The sequence below is a fragment of the Micropterus dolomieu genome, linkage group LG07 (genome assembly GCF_021292245.1).
Source record: "Micropterus dolomieu isolate WLL.071019.BEF.003 ecotype Adirondacks linkage group LG07, ASM2129224v1, whole genome shotgun sequence".
In the NCBI taxonomy this organism is placed as follows: Eukaryota; Metazoa; Chordata; class Actinopteri; order Centrarchiformes; family Centrarchidae; genus Micropterus; species Micropterus dolomieu.
Window position 1 is genome coordinate 27106034 of NC_060156.1, and position 21781 is coordinate 27127814.

A 21781-nucleotide genomic window follows, 5' to 3' on the forward strand; every position below is an offset into this window, starting at 1 on the left:
TGAAACATAAAGTTGCGCTGTCGGTGCTGACCTTTGAGGGAACAGAAAGCTGCAGAGCCCAAAATGGAGGAAGCTATTAGTTGTTCGTCCAATTTTTGTCATAGGATCCAGGGAGTACAAGGAATAGGCCTCCAATAAAGACAAGGGGAAAGAGCTAATTCAATTCAATAGTTTTAACAATAAATTAAAAAGGGGGCTTTAGTTAGTTCACCATGTACAAGGCTCAGTCCTTACCACAGTGGCCCGGGTTCGAGTCCAGCCTGCGGCCACTCTCTCTTCAGTTGTCCATCAACAATAAAGACAAAAGGCCTAAAAATACATTTAAAAACAACAATAAATAAATCAAAAAGGTAGACTGTCTTATGGCCAGGTAGACAGTCCATAAAAGGCAAAACAATTCCAAAGGGTGCAGGTACGAATCAGAATCCAACAAATAAGTTCAAACAAGTCCAAAACACAGGAAAAAGACTGGAACTCTTGACAAGACGAGGAGGAATGGCAACAGACAAGGGGAGCACACAGACTTATATACACAAGTGAGGGGAGGATAACTAGACACAGGTAAAGACAACACAAGGAGGTGAAGTAACACAAGACAGATGAGGGAGAATGGTTTCAAATTAAAACAGAAAATAAAAATAAAAAAACTCAAACCTAAAACCATAACAATTTTATGTGACCATTTGCTGCTGGAGTGTGAACTGTTCCACAGAAGGGGAATGGTCCGCAGTCAGTTGTGAGACAGGAGTCGCAAGGTACAAATACATCTCTTGAATAAACTATGTCATTGTCTGGTTAGTAGCACATATTCTGGTACTGGCTGTGGTTGATGACTTGTGCTAGCCTGTTACTGGTAACATGTCCAGCCACAGTAGCTCTCTATTAGTCTTTCGTGGTTTAGGGGCCAGGTAATGACCTCAGGTCCGGTCTAGCCTCTATTTCACCAGCATTTGCAACTCTCTCTCTCTATCTACTTTCCATACTGTTACGGCTGCCGAGGGCAGGGTGTCACTGCTGCTGTGTTTCTCCCTACATGTGTTACACTGTGAGGCAGGGGATTGGCTGGTCTTCGGCAAGTCTGGCTGATCCCGCCTCCCACATCCGACGATCCTGATTGGAGCGGCGCACCAACCCTTCTCCAATCGCCAAGCTGCCTGCAGGACCGCCTTCGTGCCTTCTCTCTCAAATAGGCTGGTCTGCTGCTGGGTCGAGGCAGCTACCATTTGCCATGTAGTTTGCCCCGACGCTGGTCCTAACTTTGAACTCTGTGTGTGTGCGCGTATCCTCAGTGGAAACATCCATTTCTTTGTTTGTTAAATCTGTGTGTTACTGAGAGTTGGTAACTCACCTGGGCTGATCCCAGTATTGGTCTACAGAATTGGGCTAGGGGAATCTCATCACTGATCACTCACACCTGTTAGCAAATACTTGTGTTAGATACACTAGGTTTAGGGGTGCTGCGCTCCCTGTGTTTTGCTTTTGAACAATGGCTAGAGAGGTTTTGTTTATTCTTTTGCAAGTAGTTTTGTAATCCCTCATTTAGGAGGGATCTCTTTTTGTTATATTTGGTTCTTTGTTTTATGCAGCACCCAATTTCCCATTTTCTGTTTGACCTTTTTGTGTGTACCAGACTGTTTAATAAATAATCTTTCCACCCATACCAAAACCATCTGGTTTATGTTTACGTCTCTCCTACCCCTAGAGAGCGGGGACGTAACACATACTCTTAAGACAAATCAGTTCCACTACAGCAGTTGCTATTAAAAATTAAAACCTCCATACAAACTTGACAGCACGGGTACTTACGTCATCATTACTTGGTTTCATCCATATCCCAAAAACTCACTTTTATAGTAATTTTTTAATCTCTGCTGTCTAAAAACTTGAACCTGAACTAACCACGACTTGTCATGGACTCGCATCTTCTTCCAAGCCTTGCCATTTAGCCAATGAACGTGGGAAATGGTCTTCAACAAAGTCAGACAAAAACTTATATTTAATCCACCAACGATATCAGATCCGTTATAGACTTTATAATACAAGCTTACGTTCCTTCTCAGCCACTGCGCTCCTCCAACGAACACCGCCTGGCTCTGCCATCCCTTCACACAAAGCAATCTCAGTCCCTGTTCTCATCTGTGACACCACGATGGTGGAACGAGCTACCACATACCATCAGAGCAGGAGCGTCCCTCTCTAACTTCAAGAAGCTCCTGAAAACTCCTCAGAGAATACTACTTCTTATAACACCTCTCATCTCTTTACAATTGACTTGTATTGATTGCACTATTTGTTAACTCTTACTTCTTCCCTGGGGATTTACCCCATTGATGCCACTGGTGCTATTAGCTCTTACTTGTATTTATTGCTGGTCTTGCTATCTATTGTCATTTGTATATCTCTTACTGTATTGATGCTTGTAAGTTGTTTCTCAGATGTAAGTCACTTTGGATAAAAGCGTCAGGCAAATACGTAAATGTAAATGTAAACAAGCCACATGACATACTGTTGACAAAGGCTCTGTTGGCTGGATTTTTTGTTTTTAGCGTAGTTACAAATGCCACTGGGATTTTATGCCTGGCACATATATGACAAGTTTAAATGACGCTTTAAGAAAAAGTTAATGTCATGTTTATGTTTACTGTGTTAGTCCTCTTATGTGCGTATATTCCAATCACTGAGCGCTCGAGTGTACTGTGTGTTTGTATGTGTGTGTGTGTTGTCAGGCTGAAGGGGGTCCTGGAGCAGATGGACCGAGGTGTCGTGGACCTGCAGGAACTCCGCAGGAACCTGGAGCTCGCTGCCGCGATGTTGGACGCTGTTTACACTGATGAGACCAAGTAAGATTGAAGAGACTGATAGGTGGGTGGATCAATAGATGGATAGGTGGGTGGATGGATGATGGATAGATTGATGGGTGGGTGGATGGATGGATAATGTATAGGTGGGTGGATTGATGGTGGATGGATGATGGATAGATTGATGGCAGGGTGGATGGATGGATGGATAATGGATAGGTGGGTGGATGGATGATGGATAGATTGATGGGTGGATGGATGGATGGATGGATGGATAATGGATAGGTGGGTGGATGGATGGATGGATGGATGGATAATGGATAGGTGGGTGGATGGATGGATGGTGATGGGTGGGTGGATAGATGTATAATGTATAGATGAATAGATGAATAGATGGATGGATGGTGGGTGGGTGGGTTGATCGATGGATGGATGGATGGATGGATGGATGGATGGGTAGATTGGTGGATAGATGGGTGGATGTTTGTAGCAATGATTGGATGAATGGATGGGTGGATGAATGATTGGATGGACGGATGGATAGATGGGTGGATGGATGGATGATGGGTGAGTGGATAATGTATGGATGATGGATAGATTGATGGGTGGGTGGATGGATCAATAATGGATATATGGGTAATGGATGGATGATTGGATGGGTGGGTGGATGACTGATGGATGAATAGATCCAACCTGTGACTGACTGTTCTCTCTGTTCTGTAGGCGTCTGTTGGACACTGAGGACGAGCTCAGCGACTTGCAGGCGGAGTCAGTGCCCAGCGAAGTACGTGATTGGCTGGCATGTACCTTCAGCAGAAAGATGGGCGTGGCCAAGCGTCGTCCTGAGGAGAAGCCGAGATTCAGGACCATTGTCCATGCAGTGCAAGCTGGGATATTTGTAGAGAGGTAAGAACAGTTCTGGCACCTGTTAATTAAATATAAAATATTTGAAAGTAGATTTACAAACAAGCTACAACATCAACATTTATATTCAAGTTCTATTTCTACAACTTTTTGTCGAATGAAAATAAATCACATCTTTAACAAATGCTCACACTGTAACAAAAATAAAACAAGTGGTGTCTGATTTGCCAGTGGTGTCTGTGTGTGAAATCTATTACACAAACTCAAACATAGGTCTAAAAGTTTAACCACATACATGCTCAATAAATGTTTGATTTAACTAATTTGAATCACGGATGAATTAGCACTTAATTCTCTTCTTGTTGTTGAGGAAAACTTACTTAATTTTACTTGTGCATATTTGTTGCAGAAAAGATTTTATGATGATAGTTTTGAATGTTCTATCTCAGATTTGTAAAGCGATCCACTGTTTGGCATTAAGTGTTTGTCCTGATCATAAAGAATAGTTATTCAAATTAGCCTTTAAACTTGAAAGAAATAAAGATTTGACATTTATGGTGAAAACTATCGATATTGAATGATATGACATTTTTTTATTGTGGTATCCAATATTTGTGCATTTGACTCATAACAGTTAGGCTTTATTTGCATTCAAATAGCACTGTAGCAGCAGGACAGAGGGTCAGTGACCTCCTAAGGGGAGAGCAGTGATTGGTGGTTATGTAGGGACTGAACCCTTCTATAGAATTTGACCTCTAACCCCTTGTTTTGTTACCTCAGAATAGTAATGTACCCTTCTATGGGTCTGACCTTTTATTTTGCAGACTCAGACCCCTCTATGGTACCTAACAGATACCTAAACATGTCCTATATAAGCTTTGTTTGATGTACAGAGAGACAAAGTGGTCATCGGGCTGGGTCACTCTCTAAGCTGCTGCAGAGCTTGTAATTGATGCTGAACTCCTTGATGTAATAAACTTTTATGATCAAGAACAGTGTCAAGCGGGTTTCCTCTGTTCCCTGTTATCATTATCATGATAACATTTATGGCCATATTGCCCAGCCCTACTTTTTCCTGGTTAGGGTTCCTTTCTTCCAAATCATCAATTAATGTTGCAACATACAAATAGAGCTACAACCATAGGTGTCATTTACACTAGGGACGCTGGGGGCATGTCTCATCACTTTTTTTACATAGCTAGCTTGCTAGCTAGATAGCTGATGTTGTCTGCACCACTTTTTGAAAGTATTTGTTAAAAATGTTCTGAAAAATAGCTTGCAACAAGAAATGTTAAATAACAAATGCAAGTGCTATGAGAAAGGTTTTTTGGCACAATAAGAAAACATGCAACACAATGTAGATATAGAAAAAAACTGTCCAAAAAAATTACTTCAGCTAAGAAAAAAAAGACAGATTACTGCATTATATTCCATTATATTTTTATATTCTTAATTGTCACCGGCCACTGGGAATTTGTGCTCCCCTTCATATAAATAAAGACATTTCCACCATAAATTGGTGCACAAAATGTCTCCAGAATGCAGGAAATTAAGTGTCTAATGCTCAAAATCTTCGGGGGGAGGACCCCCAGACCCCCCAATCATATATTTGAATCATGGAATAATCCATCCATCCATCGTCAACCGCTTATCCTGCGTACAGGGTCGTGGGGGGCTGGAGCCAATCCCAGCTGACATCGGGCGAAAGGCGGAGTACACCCTGGACAGGTCACCAGTCCATTGTAGGGCATCAATGAATAATCATTTTACAGCATTAAAATATCTTCTAGTCTAGTTCTTGGGACCCCAGTATTCTGTATTGTCATGTCTCTGTTTTGTCACAACTCTAATCTGAGCCCTTAAATGTCCCCATCACTTTTCAACACAAAACTCAAATGATATTCAGTTTACATATATTTATCATATATGACAAAGTAAAGCATTGAATCTTCACATTTGAGAAGCTAAAACTAGGAAATATTTGGCATTTATTCTTGAAAAATACTTTCAGCTCAACACAGAAAGTTTTAGGTGCTTGTGTTCTTCATTGTTTTCCTGTTCAACATGACAGTGCCCCTGTGCACAAAGCAGAAGTTTTCCCATCCATCCATCTATCCACCAACTTATTAATGATAATAATAATAATAATAATAATAATAATACATTTATTTATAGAGCGCTTTCAATCAAAGAAAAATTTAACAGGACAAACATAAATAAAAATGAAACACTGATAAAACATAACACACAAGGACATCAGAGATAAGCAAAGAATTTAGGACGCATATGCAGCAGTGAATAAGTAGGTCTTAAGCTTTGATTTAAAAACCTCAGTCGAACATGCCGGTCTAATATCTGGTGGAAGATTCTTCCCTAGTGTTGGAGGGTGAAATGAAAAGGCTCGCTCACCTACCACTTTCTTTCTGACCTTAGGCACACTCAGAAGACCCGTCCCCTGAGAGCGCAGCAACCGTGTCAGATAGATAATGGTGCCATTCACTAGTTATATAAGTTAACTTGTTTGCACATGTGTTAGAGGCAGAAAAAATGGGCAGTGTGAGGATTTGAGCATCTTTGACCAAAGGACCAAACTGTGATGGCTGGACGACTGGGTCAGAGCATCTCCAAAACGGTTTGCATGGGTCAGAACCAGAAGTGGTACAAGGAAGAAAAAGCTGTTAACTGGCGACAGGGTCATAGGCTGCCAATGCTCATTGATTCATGTAGGGAGTGAAGGCTGGCCCATGTGGTCTGATCCAACAAATGAGCTACTGTAGGTCAAATTGCTTAAAAAGTTATTGGTTCTTATAGAAAGGTGTCAGAACACACAGTGGAGTCCATGACCAGCAGATGGTCATAATGTTATGGGTGATCGGTGTCTGGCTGTAATGTCCACATACTTTAGGCCATGTATTGCATTATTAAAGTAATAATAAAGAAAAAAACTGCCACCTTTAAAGTCCAGTCAGATGAATGTCTCAAACTAAATAGCAACACTTTCAGATAGTTAGAGTTATTTTTGTATCCAGCACGAATCTGGAGCACCTGAAGACAGAACAGAAAAACAATCATCAACATAACATCAGAAAACATCCGGCCTGGACTTCGCCGCAGATGTGATTACAAGGTGGAACACGAAGTGTAATGATGTTAGCGTGCGATGGCTGGAGATGGAGATCATATAGAAGGGAAACCATGAAGTCCAACATCATTAGAGTGTGTCAATGACTCGCAGTGATAGAACGGTATCAGTTCATCTGCTTCAGCTTAATGACGCATGAAATAAAAATAAAAAGTATCTTCTGCACCGCGGCGGTGTGTGTGTGTGTGTGTTTAGAGCCCGGTTACCATGGCGACAAATAATCCAACCCGGTCACAAATTGTGGAGGAGGGCGGCTGGAGTGTTTGTATGCATGCAACTGTCTGTATCTCTGTCTGAGATTTGTGCATGATATTTTTATCTGTGTGTGACATCAGGATGTACAGACGGACATCCAACATGGCTGGTCTGAACTACCCTCCCACGGCTTTGACAGCTCTGAAGGTAAAAAACTGCAGTCCCATGTGAAGTGACACATATTAAAACATTTTTTATTTATTTTACAAAAATCAAACCTTTTCAGTCAATTTGACAGGAATCGGGCAAGGTCAACGACCAACATAAAATAAAAAATGATAGAAGACTTTAAAAGTTATGGGGAGAGGAGATAAGAAAGGAAAGAGGAAGCAGAAAAGGAATGGAGGAGGTAGGGAGGGAAAAATAAAAAAGTAAAGGTTGGAGAACATAAGGTGGAGGAAGGGAAGGAAATAAGAGATAGAAATGATAGGAGGAGATAGATAAATGTTGGAAGGAAAGAACGAAGCCGAAGAGGAAATAAAGTGAGAAGGTAGGGAAGGAAAGGAGGAGGCGGAGAAAGAAAAATGTAGCCTCGTGGTGTTTCGACTGCAGGACTTCCTGAACAAACTCAGAAAAGGAAATGCAATTAAGCAATTATTGATCTGCAGCCATTTCTGCTTCTCTCAGGATGTAAAACACAAATTAAACAATAAATACATCAAACAATAACTTGCTGCTGAATCTGTGCTGTAGTGTCCCACATTAGACATTATTCAGTGTTTGAAATGATGATGATGATGATGATGATGATGATGATGCCAAACCTGGGTCTTACTGGTTGTTTTCCAGAAAGTGGATCACTGGTCATTTGATGTTTTTTCCTTCCACGAGGCCACCGGAGACCACGCCCTCAAGTTCCTGGTCTACGACCTGCTGACCCGCTATGACCTCATCAACAGGTTCAGGGTACACACAGCTTCATATCGTTAACACCTGTGGGGTGGGTGGGGCCTACTTTCTGGGTGGGTGGGGCCTAATGTCCAGGTGGGCAGGTCTCTTTATGAAAAGTTTCAGGGTGTGTGGGAACTTTTTTTATTCCCCAAAACCAACAATGAATTGCTAACATATGAAGCTACAGCTTCATAGCTTAGCTTAGACTGTAAACAGAGAAAAACAGCTAGAGTAGCTTTACCCAAAGCTAACAAAATACATCTACAAGCACCCCTAAAGCTCATTAATTAACACACTATATTAAGCTATATTAAGTTTAAGATAAATGTAGAGCTGGAGGAGGAGGCGATTCAATGTTAGTCAAAAAGCCAGGTACAGAGACTCTGGCAGTGATATGTGAAATAAGATCCTGGGGTATGTGCAAATCAACAGTAAAAAAAAAGGCAAAACCTTTAGTGAGTAGGTGTTTTTAAATGAGTGTAGTTTTTGTAGTACCTCTACAACCCGTACTACCTGTAGTACTGTGTTCAGATCCCGGTGCAGGCTCTGGTGCAGTTTGTTGAAGCTCTGGAAAACGGCTACAGCAAACACAGGAACCCCTACCACAACCTGATCCACGCCGCTGATGTCACCCAGACCGCCCACTTCCTGATGCTGCACACTGGACTCATGGTAACACACACACACACACACACACACACTGATGTCACTTGAATATGTTTACACTGCAGGCCTTATTGCTTAATTCTCATTCATTGCCCTGGTTTGATTTTTTCACATTAGTGTGAACTGTCCACGGCCTGAAATAATATGACGTCGCACGTTCTTGTAAGGAAGTAAACATGGAGGCCACAGAGTTTAGCTTTTGCGGTTTTATTTTTACATGGTTTTCAGGTGGGAGAAATGGAATTCGTGAGTTAATGATAAAGAGGATGAGAAGGGCTAGAAAGAGAGACACATTTTTTAATTATGGCTTTTTGTGGAGCGATTTATTTTCGGCTTTATTTGCACTAGCACAGATTGTGATGACGGCCGATATATAGTGACATCAAAGTTGCATGAATACAATCCAACTGTCCATAGTGAGGTCGCGTTTTAAAAAAATCCAACTCTATCTGATTTGGACCACACATGAAAGGCTACGTTCATATAGCAGGCCTTAATGCACGATTCAGATTTATTGCTCAAATTTTTTTGATTGACTGTTAACTTCTTATGTAGCCCATATCAGACTAGAAATCTTCTGGTGGTCAGTCTGCTAGTGACGCCGTCGTACGGAAGTAAACATGGAGGCCACTTGGTATACCAAACTCATTTACACAGAGACTCGTCTTATCTCGGTTTTGCTCTCTTCTGGTTTCCTTCCCGGGTTCACAGTTCTCCCGACTTTTGACTAATGTTGACAACTTTCTGTCATTTTCATTACATTCATTACTGTTTGACATTACAGCGCATATAAGCCCTTCAACTCTCTCCCTATACCGTTACCGCTCAGACAAGTAGCACTCACATTATGCAGAATTGTGACGATGGCCGCTCTAGAGTGACATCCGAGTTGCATAAATACAATCCAACTGTCTAGACTGAGGTCGCATTTCCAAACAGTCCGACCTGTCTCGGATTTGGACCACATATTAAAGTGGCCCAAATCCAAACTGGAAATGATTCTGTGTGACTTGGGCTGTTCATGCTGTGATAAACAAACCAATTTTGGACTGCAGTCTGCATGCACCCACAGTCTCACTGTCTGTACACTGTCTCTATGGACAGTCAAATTAGGGAATTAACCCACTGTGTGTGTGTGTGTGTGTGTGTGTGTGTTCGTGCAGCACTGGCTCAGCGAGCTGGAGATCCTTGCGATGGTTTTCGCTGCAGCAATTCACGACTTCGAACACACAGGAACCACCAATAACTTCCACATCCACACCAGGTAACGTAGGCAGCAATACATTATTCCATATTCTCTTCTCTGAGCATCTGTGAAATCTGATTGGACAGTGTGAGTTTTTCTTTCTCACAGATTGGGCCTGATAGGAAAGGTTTTTATAAGAATCAGTGTTGATGGTTTTTGAATTTAAATAAGGAAACCTGTAAGAGATATATTTTGAGTTATGATATTTATTCATATGAAGAAGGCGTGATAAAACTGGTTACTTGCCAGCAACGGTTTTAGAACCACATGAATGTCATGACAGTATTTTAAATCCTGTGTTTGGTTTTGACTATTTGTTTATAGCTTAATAAATGGTTCATCCTAAATCTCTGTGCATGCCGACAACTCCCCGCCTAACCTCTGCCGGGTAAATGGAATATGTTTGCTTGGATTAGCGACTTCACTTCATCTTGTCTCTGCCACGGCCTCTTGATATGACAGTCTAATACCAGAAAAACAGGAGTTTACATTCATTCTAGGAACTCTAACTCTAAAAATTCTATTGTTTTAGAGCAAACGTCAAGGGGTCACTAAAGTCAGCAGGCTTGTCCTCAGGGCACAGGGACATCTGTACTAACTTTTATGGAAATCTGTCAAACAGTTGTTGAAATATTTCAGTGTGAACCACAGTGGTGGACGGGGCGACGCCGTCATCGGTATTTTCAGTCGCGCTGCTAAAATATTGATTTGACTGACTTTAAATGAATCTCTGCAGAACAACAAGAACATAAACATGACGCTGTTTGGACTTCTATATACGGTAGACATCAGCTTCTGATTGGATGTTGTGCCTGTCAGGTCGGAGGTGGCCATCCTGTACAACGACAGGTCGGTGCTAGAGAACCATCACGTCAGCGCCGCCTACAGGCTGATGGCAGAGGAGGACATGAATATCCTGATCAACCTGAACAAGGACGACTGGAGGTGCACAGACCACACACAGATCACACATAACTGATAATCAACACTTAAAGAGCTGAGGGCTCCGTCATGGTGACTGATCACAGATTATCTTGATTGTGTGAATTGATTATTGGCAGGGAGCTGAGGGCTCTGGTGATAGAGATGGTGATGTCCACAGACATGTCCTGTCACTTCCAGCAGATCAAGACCATGAGGAATGCCCTGACACAGACACTCAGGTCAGTGCTGCCTCCGTGACCTCTGACCTCTGGGTCTTGTTTTAGCTACTTGCAGAACATTATAGTGGTGGTAACCAATCGATCCATGAATGAAGTGTATAGTGTATAAAAGTATAGTATAGTACAGTAGAAAAGTATTATTTCTTAGCGTGTCCAAATATTTTCTCAGTTTCTTGTTATAATGTGCATTTTTTTAAAAAGTATCTCTTTCATGTTTTTAAGGTCCCTTCTGCCGCATTGGACCTTAATTCGAAATAAATATGTACTGTTGTCAATGGCGAGAGGCAACAATTTAATAGGATCCTGTTTGAATTGTGCCCTGAATTACAGACGTTTGTACGTTTAAAAGATAATTTTGTCCGTCAAGAAAGTCGCAGTTTTGTCGTAACACAGCAAAGTAACATTTGGTTTTGTGTGAAACTGCTCAGTGAACTACATCTCCCATCTCGCACAATCCAGTCCCTGCAGGATTTCTCGGGGCTTTGCTGTGATTGTTGTGGCCTAAAATGCCTGATTTTGCAGCAGATTTTCTAAAAGATTGCAATGAAAGTTGCGATGTTCTTAGGCGCTTTCAACACACCTAAATACCTTTACATAATTACATTTTGTTTAAAAAAGCAATATTAGATTTATGAGCCGACAAGTTCTCACTCCCATCTCGTCACATACGGACGCTTGGTCAAGACCCCACAAGCTTTGCTCTTTAAGCACTGGGCCCCCCTTTCAGGTTCAGGTTCTAATTCAGGTTACTTTATTTGTACCTGTAGCAAGATTTGTTTTGCAGTAGATGAGTCATCCTCACATTGTAGAAACACATAGAAACGCTTCTATCTGTTCAACTTGTTCTTCTGAGTGATAGCTGCTGGAACAAAGTTATTTTTATACAGCTTTGTTCTGCACTTTGGGACTATAAACCTTCGTCTGGAAGGAAGAAGCTGAAATTCACTGTGCAGATGGTGGGAGTCATTTAAAATTGAACCTGTTATCCACTGTAGCTGTCTGGGGTACAGGGACGCTCGGTTAAGCCGTGACTCACCAATCAGCCTACAGGACCATATCACAGTTTGATTCAGAGTGTTTCTGTTCTCTAAGGATTTGTTTCCAAACCATGACACCAAAGAAAAAGACAAAATTGAAAAACTTTTGCACATGTTGTGCGCCGCGGTCAAGTTAGCAATAATAAATATGCAACGTCCATTTAGAACTTTAAAATAAAGGATGTGGGTAACCTTGTTGACTGGTCACAGTTTGGTTAGCTGGGTTTAGGAAAAGATAATGGCTTGGTAAAAATAAGTACTTTAGTTATGTACAGTTAAGTTACATTACTCACTGAAGTTACTGTTGTTGTTAGCGTCAGTGGGCACCCAGAGATAGAAAAGTAAGCGAGGAAGTAGAACTAAGTTCAGAAAAGATGTATCTTTTACTTGATTCCAGCTATCTTGTACTTTACTGTAAACAAGTCAACATAGCACAGGCCCGCTTGATCCAAACTCCATTCAGAAAACACACAGTGTAAGTTGTTTGTCCTGCTGTGTTGCTGACAGACCTGACAAAGCATGAATTCTTATCTTTAACAAATCGGCATCATGTTGTAGTTATTTCGGCATTCTTTTGATTCGTTTATTGCAACTAAATCACAGCAAAATGTTTACTTTGATTTCATACCGCTGCAGTAATCATCGCATTGTGTGTGAACACTTGGCGAGTAGTCCAATGATATAACTTGTGCGAGAAAATAAAATAAAATTTTTGGTCTGAATGCAGAGTAAGTTAAAAAGAATGAGTGCGATCGGGTTGCATTAGCCACTTCATAAAGACCTGAACAGTCGAACAGTTCTGTGAGACTGTGTGTGGCTGAAGACGACCAGATCATCAGTGGGAGTTTGGTGAAATGTCCAACATAAGGTCCTGCAGGCTGCTGAACCTGTAGGGGCTCTCACAGGAATAGCACCGAGTCTGACCAGAGTCCAGCTTCCCTTCTCTGTTTGTCTGTCCTGCTGGAGTGGAGGTGTGTGGGGGGGCAGCTGTCACGCCTCTCAGCTCACGCTCGGTTGAGGTTCCCAGGGAAAGATGCTGTCATCAGCCTGTCGACATGCTGGTTCTGCTTGTGTTACTTCGGCAGCAGCAGCTGTCTGCACGCTATGATCAAAATACAAAATAAAAGACAGAACGATGCTCACCTAACGTCCAGGAGACTGCAGCAGAGCAGTGCAGAATTCACAAAACCACTTTATGCTAATACAAAGACTTTTTCCCCTGTAAAACTCATCAGACATGTTGTTTTTCTTTCTTTACTCAGTTAGTTACTATTTATTGGCTTTTAAATGACTTTTAAATTAAATTATTGCTGCTTTCTTCCTCTCCAGTATAGACAAAGTGAAGGTCTTGTCTCTGATGCTTCACGCTGCAGACATCAGTCATCCAGCCAAAGCCTGGCCTCTGCATTACCGCTGGACTCACAGTCTGATGGAAGAGTTCTTCAGACAGGTAAACACATCTTTGTTCCTCTATCCTCGTGGGGACATCTCTCATTGAATGCATTCCCTGGCCCCTTACCCTAACCTTAACCAGCACAACTACATGCATAACCTTAACCCAATCCCCGTTTTCACCCTCAAACAGCTCTTTAAACTTGTGTGGTCCAGCATTTTGGTCCTCAAGAACTATATTAATTATTTCAATTATCTTTTCAACTGTTAACCATTTTCAAATGTTTAAACCTGGTTAACCTTAAAGCAGTACTCAACACTGACTACTGTCAAACGCCTTCATCACATGAATTAAGATTATAATGATTTCATTTTGAAGAACAGCCACCACAAAGTCAGTCTACAAACTACTGGCTATGCACCAAGCCAATTTATGGAGCTAAAATACGTCTTCACTACACATTAGAAGCATGGTGTGGCAAGTCTTCCCTACTTCATTTAATATAACTGCTTGCAGTTACTGTAGGCTACATGCCTGCAGATGTTTCCTCAGGTTGGACATGGACATTTTTGACGTTGACAGCTGGCAAAGATATTTTGCATTGCACTGTTATGTTCGAATGTCTTTTCTGATTTCTGTCTCTGAAATGTGTTTTAAATTTCCAGCTCTGGAATGCGTTTTTATCTGTAGACATAGTGACAACTATACAGCTTGAGAGGAAATGTAACCCTGGACTCATCCTTTACGGCTGTGCCGCAGTTGCCAGAGCTAATTGCGGCCATGCTAGTCAGTGCTTGTGCTCACCTGAAGGGCTGCAGTGCGTCCCAGACGCGACTCTCTGCTCCACAGAGAATACGCAGCGAGTCTATTTTTGACGGAAGCCGCGCCAAGCAGCGCAGAGCAGATGACCCGGCAACGGCATAGAGAATCTGGTCGATTTTCAAAATAAAACACCTTGTGCTGACTCCAGATCATATATCAACAATAAACACACTTAAAACAGACCCAACTTAACCAAAATCAATGACAACTGCAAAATGCTCTTATTCTGAAGGGCTCCATGTGGGACACAAAGCCCTGCAGAGAACTGAACAAAACCGGTTCACAGTGAGCTGTGATCTGTAGTATAAAGCACAATAAAGGCCAAATAAACATCAAGTCAACACTGTGGGGCAGGCTAAACGCTTCACAACTGAACCACTGCTCAAACTCTTCCAGTGTGAGTTGACAACAGGCAGAGGACAAAACTGCAGCGCAGCTGTAACAAATGGCCGGAAGACATTGTGCACATGTAAAACTTGCAAGGCAACAAAAAAAGTATTATTCAACATTTTGCTGAGCTTTTTACAGAAAATATATTCAGATGTAACCTCCAATGTAATCATGAACATTTTCATTAGTAACTGTAACGGATTACAGATATGTGTATTTTGCAATTAATTATAATTACAAGTTCCAATTACTTCCAGTTATAGCTCAGCAACAGTAAGTCACGTGTCTGTCAGGCTTTGGATTCCTCCATGTATTTCAAAATGCTGTAGTAGGAGAGATAATCGAGTTTTGTCTTTCCAAAACCAAAAAAACAGCAAAAGTGTCAGATTGCTTTTTTTCTCTAACGCCCAAACCCCTCTTTCTGTTTGAATTCACACTGTGCTGTGTTTAGTTTGCTCAAATTGCACTAAATGGATGTAAATACCACACAGAGTTGATTTGAGTACTTACAAAACACACACACACACACACACACACCTTGTTCATGTTGTGTCTTTTGCAGGGAGATAAAGAGGTGGAACTCGGCCTTCCCTTTTCTCCTCTCTGTGACCGGAAAGCCACCATGATTGCCCAATCACAGATAGGTAAGAACTACCATCAACCAGTAATACCTAAGGACAACAGGCAGGTGAGGAGTACCAATAACTAGGCACAGATACCAGGACTTTACCATGAACTGCTGAGTGGAGGCTGACAGTGGACATTAACTTTGGTTCAACAGTGACACCTGCTGGTGGTTTGAAGAGCTGAACTCTGAGGGTCTGATTATTAAATTATATAAAAAGAAGGAACTGGTGTTGATCAATTATACTCTCTTTATATTCTTTCATCCTCCCACCTTCCCTTCTGCCCTCTGTCCATCCCGTCTGCCCGTCTCTCTGTCTGGTTGCAGGTTTCATCGACTTCATCGTGGAGCCGACTTTCAGCGGCCTGATCGACACAACAGAGAAGGTGATTGGTCCTCTGATAGAAGAGGACAGGAAGGCCAGAGAGACCGGAAACAGAAGGTCCAGGTACTACTACTACAACGGATTTAGGGGGAAGTGATTGCAACATATAAGTAATCACAGTTCTGGTATGGCCTGAGAAATACTTTCTCCACAAGTGTAATAGTAAAGTGTTGAAAATCGGTTCTGAACTGGATCTGGTTCCACTGTAAAGAGTTGGATGGATATGAAACTCTCCTCACGTTTTCTCCCTGATACTGATTCGACACTCCAGTACTCTTTTGTTTTTCCTGCAAACTGATTAAGATAGATGTGGGCAAATATGATGCTGTAGCTGCTGATCACCTATAAGTAGAGGTGTTCATGCACCAACATGCTTTTTAAAAGGCTTGTAAAAATGTTATTAATATAAATAAATAGCTGAGTTTTCCCTACCAGTCAGTCAGAACTGAAGAAGTCCCTTGGATGAGGGACGAAACGTCTTCTAGTATCTTCAACCAAGTCCAGTTGCCCTTGATTTTAACCTTCTTTGGAAAACTGGAGGACATAAGGCAACTACAACTCCCTTTGGAGGAACAAGATCCTCCACTGGGACACCCCAGCCACAAACTGTCTGTCTGCTGCTGTCTAGCAGATGGTGCTGCAGACCCAGGATCAGAAAGAGCTTCATCTCACAGTCTTTATATCTCTTAAGCTCATCACTGTGACACTTTACTTACACTGCACTGTTACAACTTACCTGTATATTACTAGGGCTGCAACTAACGATGATTTTAGTATTCGAAGCTTCTATAGATTATTTCAACGATTCATCGATGCATCGTTTAAGAAGTACTTTTGCTTGGCGGGGCCCCCCCAGTAACGGGATCAGCTGTGCACGTTAATAGGTGATAGATATTTATTAGTCCTTTCGGAAATTTATAGTGTGTCATACAGCAAATATCAGACCAACAACCAGACAGCTGCTTTACAAACACAAACATCAACCGAGTGCTACAAGTTATAGTAAAGGCTCGTGCAGACTACACGACTTTCAGCGTCGGCCGTGCAGTTCACACAACTTGCCGTCATATGACGGCAGTCTTGAAGTCGTTGTGGCGTTCACACTACGTGACTGATCGGTGACAGGGGGTCAAACACAGTACAGGAGCTGACAACACCTATGGCACCCGACGCTGGTCTCCAAACCACTTTTGTCAAGAAAACACACGTGAAATGTGAAACGGGAAATGAGCGATCCTGCACACGAAACAGCTGTTTGTTATCATAAAGATGGCAATTATAAAGACAAAGAATATGAGTGAAAAATGGATTAGTACACGCAGGTAGCAGGGATTGTCTGAGCTACAGAGAGAGCTGCAGGGGAGTTAAAAGGTGCAGCTCCCCGACACCCAGTTAACGAATGACTGTGAGGTTATAGCTCACGGCCCAAAAAGGAGAAGAAACAATTTTCAGCTGAGGACTGTGGCTTACTTTGGCTTCAACTCAACAATCAGTCGTGATTTCAGTTAAATGCTAAAGTTGCTGTTACCTTGTCTATAAAGGTGCCGTCGTGCTGTTGCAGAGGCAACAAAAGTTTCATTTTACGGTGGACGGACGGTAACATCACAGAGTTGTTGTTTTCTTTAGCTTGAAATAATCCCATACTTTGGACACTTTCTTCTTCGTCCCTCGCCATTTTCTCTCTCTTCCTCCACTTTGCAAACAGCTCCATCATAATCACGTTGTGTTCGCAGCGTAAGCGTAATAAATGTCCGTGCGAAACAGTGTGCTATATAGTTATATGGATTAAACAAAGCCTCAATGCAAAGAATTTGTGTTGAAGCATTTTATGAATCGATTTTATCGATTTAATCAATGAATCGTTTCAGCCCTATATATTACTAATGTAAACCTGTTTGCATTTCTGTGTATATACTGTATTTACATATAATGTACAGTATATGTGTGTGTAAACCATCACAGTATATATTTATGTGTATATCTGTTTACATTCTGTTCCTGCCTGACTGCTTCACTGCAACCGTCGTGAATATAACAACTAAACAAGGTGTCAGTTAATTTTCACCAAATCAAATCATATGATTGTCCTAGTTGTTCGAGATCTTATATGATTGGACAGAATTTGGAACATGTGACTCTTACAGTACTCCGTTGGTTCTGAACTTGTCCATAACTCTGCTACAGTCTAACAGGAAGTGGTTCAGTTACCGTGGAGTCGGTGCAGAGACACAGCAATGGCCGCTACGGGAACAGTGATGATGGACAGATGGACTTTTCCCTGACGGCCATTGACCTGCCGGCTCTGAGGCTCCACCTATCCGGCGTCATCGCCAGCAACAAGGACAGATGGAAAGAGCTGTCTGTGCACGGTACACACACACACACACACACACACACACACACAGAGTTCATAGATCAAGCTGATGTGGGGTGAGCGTTCTGGTGTTAAATGGCTGCCGTGCATCACCCAGGTTGGTGGTCGAGGTGAGGCCCCCCCACTTCACTGTGAAGCGCTTTGAGTTTCAATGATAAAGCGCTATATAAATGTAATGCATTATTATTATTATTAGTTAAAGGTACAGGTATGTTAGTTATGCATGTTTTGGTGCCATGCTAAAACATTTTTAAAATATGTGATTCTTTATCATGTTTTCTGTAAGTTAACTGTTCTTGTTTGTCTATTGTGCACAGAGCTGGCCAATAAGGTGCAAGAGGAACAAGACGAAGCAGAATCTAATCTCAGCTCAGACATCCAATCACATTCGTCACCCAATCACAGCGTCCCTGAGGGAAACACGTCTGACCAATCACAGAACTCAGGCGCCTTCCCTCCTGATGACACACATGACGACAAGTCACCCGACCATCTGCCTGCAGATCACCTGACCTGGAACGGTAGGAACACGACATCATACGCCAATGTTTGCTAAACTTTTAACTCTCAGCGAGATGACCTGTTGCTGTGGTAACCATTGCAGGGGCGGGGCCAGGGGAAGAGAAGGATGATGATGAAGTGCCTGAAAACGTCTGATGATGCTCCACGGCATCCGACTGTGGCATTTCACCATGGCAACAGGCGGCGCGGTGCAGTGACGAGAGTTCAGACTCTTCTGTTTAAACACAGCAGCTGACTCAATGGCCCCTCAGTGGCCCTCAAAGGGCCACCACACCTTATGTTTACAACCGACCATGAAAAAGTGACAACATTTATCAGAAATCAGCCTCTTAGCAGCTTCATGGTCCATTCACAGTGGTGACAGTGTTTTGTGATTTTATTAGCGACTCAGAGGAATAATGTCTGTGAAATAAGTCAAATAAGAGTAAAGACAAGTGAACCAGTGAAACCAAAGAGCGTTTACAGTGGCTGAACCATTTGTGGCTAAGGCTGGATTAATGTCAGTTATCTGGAAGAACGAGACATGGAGCTGTTAAGAAGCGGATGTGGAGGTTTTTGTGAATGAAGACCAGTTTTTATATGTTGGGAGTGTGAAGAGAGATTTCTGCTCTGTTCTGGGTTCAGATGATCAAGCTTGTTGTGCTTCTGGCCTTGCCTCAATATGTGATGTGCTGTCAAAGAGTAGGCAATAGCTGAGCTGTTGTTAGCCACGCTAGCATGGCGTTGGCCTGTGTTTTCCTCTACGACCACCAAGATGTTGTTTTTCCTCTGGAAGTTGCTGAGACATAACGCTCAAAGCCACGATGATTGATTTGCAGCCTTTAATTGTGCAAACAGACCGTGTTTTCATCAGATTCAAAAAATGTCTCAACTACTTTTGGATGGATGCCATTCAATTCAGTTTCATTTACCATAAAACTTTAATCAACATCCCGGGATTTTATTTTCTTCAATCCCTGAACTCAGCCTGCCTATATCTGAGACAGGCCTTTTATTATAATAGGCTGCCATCAATTTCCTTGTAAAAATATTACAGTATAGGATAATTTCATTCATTTGATTTAGATTTAAGAGATCGACCTCATTCACAGGGAGAGAGAGAGACTACTGTAGAAAGGATGAAAGCCGAAGGTAACTATAATTATTTTAACTTGAAAAACTGATGCTTTTGGTCAGTGAACCCTTACAGACAAAGGAATATAAATAATTAAGGAATGGACATATATTTTGACTTTTTGACCCTTTTAAAGGTTGGGAATCACCACTTCTTTTTCATCTTGTTTCCCATATCATGCCAGTAAATCTGAATGAATTATACTTTGGAGCTCATTGTTTTATGTAAAATAAAGTCAACGATTGAACTGTGGAGAATCTATTCAATCCAACAATGTGTAGCATGTCCATACTGACAAACGATTAAACATTTATAGTTGTATGAGAGATCTACCAGCTTAGAACTAGCTCAAGAGCGCGACCAATTGGACTTTTAGAGGCTTTATACTCCCAGAGAATTAATATAAAAACCAGACCAGGCATCTAATTAGCTTTAACTAGGCTTTTAATTGAAGTTTTACAGTATATAGCGCCAAATCTCAATAAAGGTTATCTCATTGCACTTTTCATATAGAGCACATCTAGGCTGTAATATTCTTTATAGAGACCCAACAGTTTCCACCGTGAGCAAGCACTTGGCCACAGTGGCAAGAAAACCTCCCTTTTAAACAGGTAGAAACCTTGAGCAGAACCTGAAATTTGTTTCAGGCATTCATGTCCCCCTTAAGGATGAATTTTGATAACTTTGGTGATCCTTTAGCTTTTCGTCTAGCACCATCATCAGGGCAAAATTGTGTCCAATACCTTTGTTCATGACTAAATACCTACAAAACTAATGACATTCCCATCACGCTCAGCTGTACTGTGTGCTTAGTGCTAAAAATGCTTAACTAAGATGGTACAAATTATATACATGCTAAACATCAGCATGTTAGCTTGACTATTGTGAACATGTTAGCATGTTGATTTTAGCATCTAGCTCAAAGCACTGCTGTACAGTACAGGCTCACATAGCTGCTAGCATGGCTGTAGACTTATAGTGTTGTTACTTGATTGGTTGCTTAAGAAGATAAGAAAAACCTTTATTTGTCCCACAGTGGGAAAATTGCGGTACAAATAAAGGTTTTTCTTATCTTCTTAAGCAACCAATTAAGTAACAACAACACTATGAGTCTACACCGTGTTGTTGTTACTTGATTTGAGACAGAGCAGCTAGCATGGCTGTAGACTCATAGTGTTGTTGTTACTTGATTGGTTGCTTATTTATATTTTGTTTTCTAAGATGGTAGAGTAAAACTGGCACTTTTTTGCTGTACAATCCTAAATGTGTGTTCAGACTGAATGCAAAGCAACTTTCGGAATCTTTGCAAGAAAGCCAATGAGAAGATGAGAGGGCCAGCAACTCACTCACTCAAGGTGATGCAAACTGATGTGCAAGTTGAAAATGTTTGAGCGACAACGCTATGCTGTCACCACGAGGTGTGCATGACGCAGCTTCATGACCGTTAAGTTACAATAGAAAAAGAAACCCTGAGTATAATTGGCTCAATTTGCACCCTTCTAAACTCACACTTGCTGTTTTGAATGTATAAGTAGGTTCACACTGATAATTATGGCAAAATACAGTGCACTATGAGTACGCGCATGGTACATTCATAATGGTCAAAAGGTTGAGTTTGGAATGCTGGGTCACCCAACTCAACAGTCACCATCTTGGCCACATTGCGGCAGGGGAGGGACCACAAACTTTGTGAAAATGGCGGCTTGGGAAGCTGCAGCGGCTCCAAGTAGAAGTAAAAGTATGTTTATTTTTAAATAGAATTGAATTGAAGTCAAATGAGCAAACAAATGATGGCGATAATGATCTGCCGGGTTACAATTCACCATTAAAGAAGAAGAAGCGAGTTGAGACTGGTTCAGTGTGTTCAGATTGTTAAAAGTTTGTCTTGTTTTATTTGCACAAGTGAAAATGGCCGACGTACAGTGCTAGCTGTGGCTTGTTAGCTAGCTAGCAATATGTACCAAGTGTATGTGTTGAGTGACTCAGCAAAGTTCATCAGTGCGTCCTTTTAAAGAAAAGGTGATGCTAGAAGCCTGATGACGTGGTCACGATTTGCAGTGCTAGTTGGTGAAATACTACAGCTGGCGAGTGAAC

General features: G+C 41.7%; 1 protein-coding gene across 1 annotated transcript in view; it reads left to right on the plus strand.

The window, feature by feature from the left end:
* The window catches only part of pde1a (phosphodiesterase 1A, calmodulin-dependent), a 36166-nt gene extending 16482 nt beyond the window's left edge, over positions 1-19684 (plus strand). Inside the window, exons 3-16 of the mRNA XM_046054977.1 lie at positions 2727-2840; positions 3522-3704; positions 7140-7206; positions 7849-7965; positions 8482-8622; positions 9780-9880; positions 10682-10807; positions 10924-11025; positions 13392-13512; positions 15230-15311; positions 15620-15740; positions 17862-18046; positions 18369-18572; positions 18656-19684. Of these exons, the coding sequence (XP_045910933.1) occupies positions 2727-2840; positions 3522-3704; positions 7140-7206; positions 7849-7965; positions 8482-8622; positions 9780-9880; positions 10682-10807; positions 10924-11025; positions 13392-13512; positions 15230-15311; positions 15620-15740; positions 17862-18046; positions 18369-18572; positions 18656-18708 (1717 nt within the window). The 3' untranslated portion in view covers positions 18709-19684. The remainder of the gene's footprint in view (positions 1-2726; positions 2841-3521; positions 3705-7139; positions 7207-7848; positions 7966-8481; positions 8623-9779; positions 9881-10681; positions 10808-10923; positions 11026-13391; positions 13513-15229; positions 15312-15619; positions 15741-17861; positions 18047-18368; positions 18573-18655) is intronic.
* The last annotated feature ends 2097 nt before the right edge of the window (positions 19685-21781 follow it).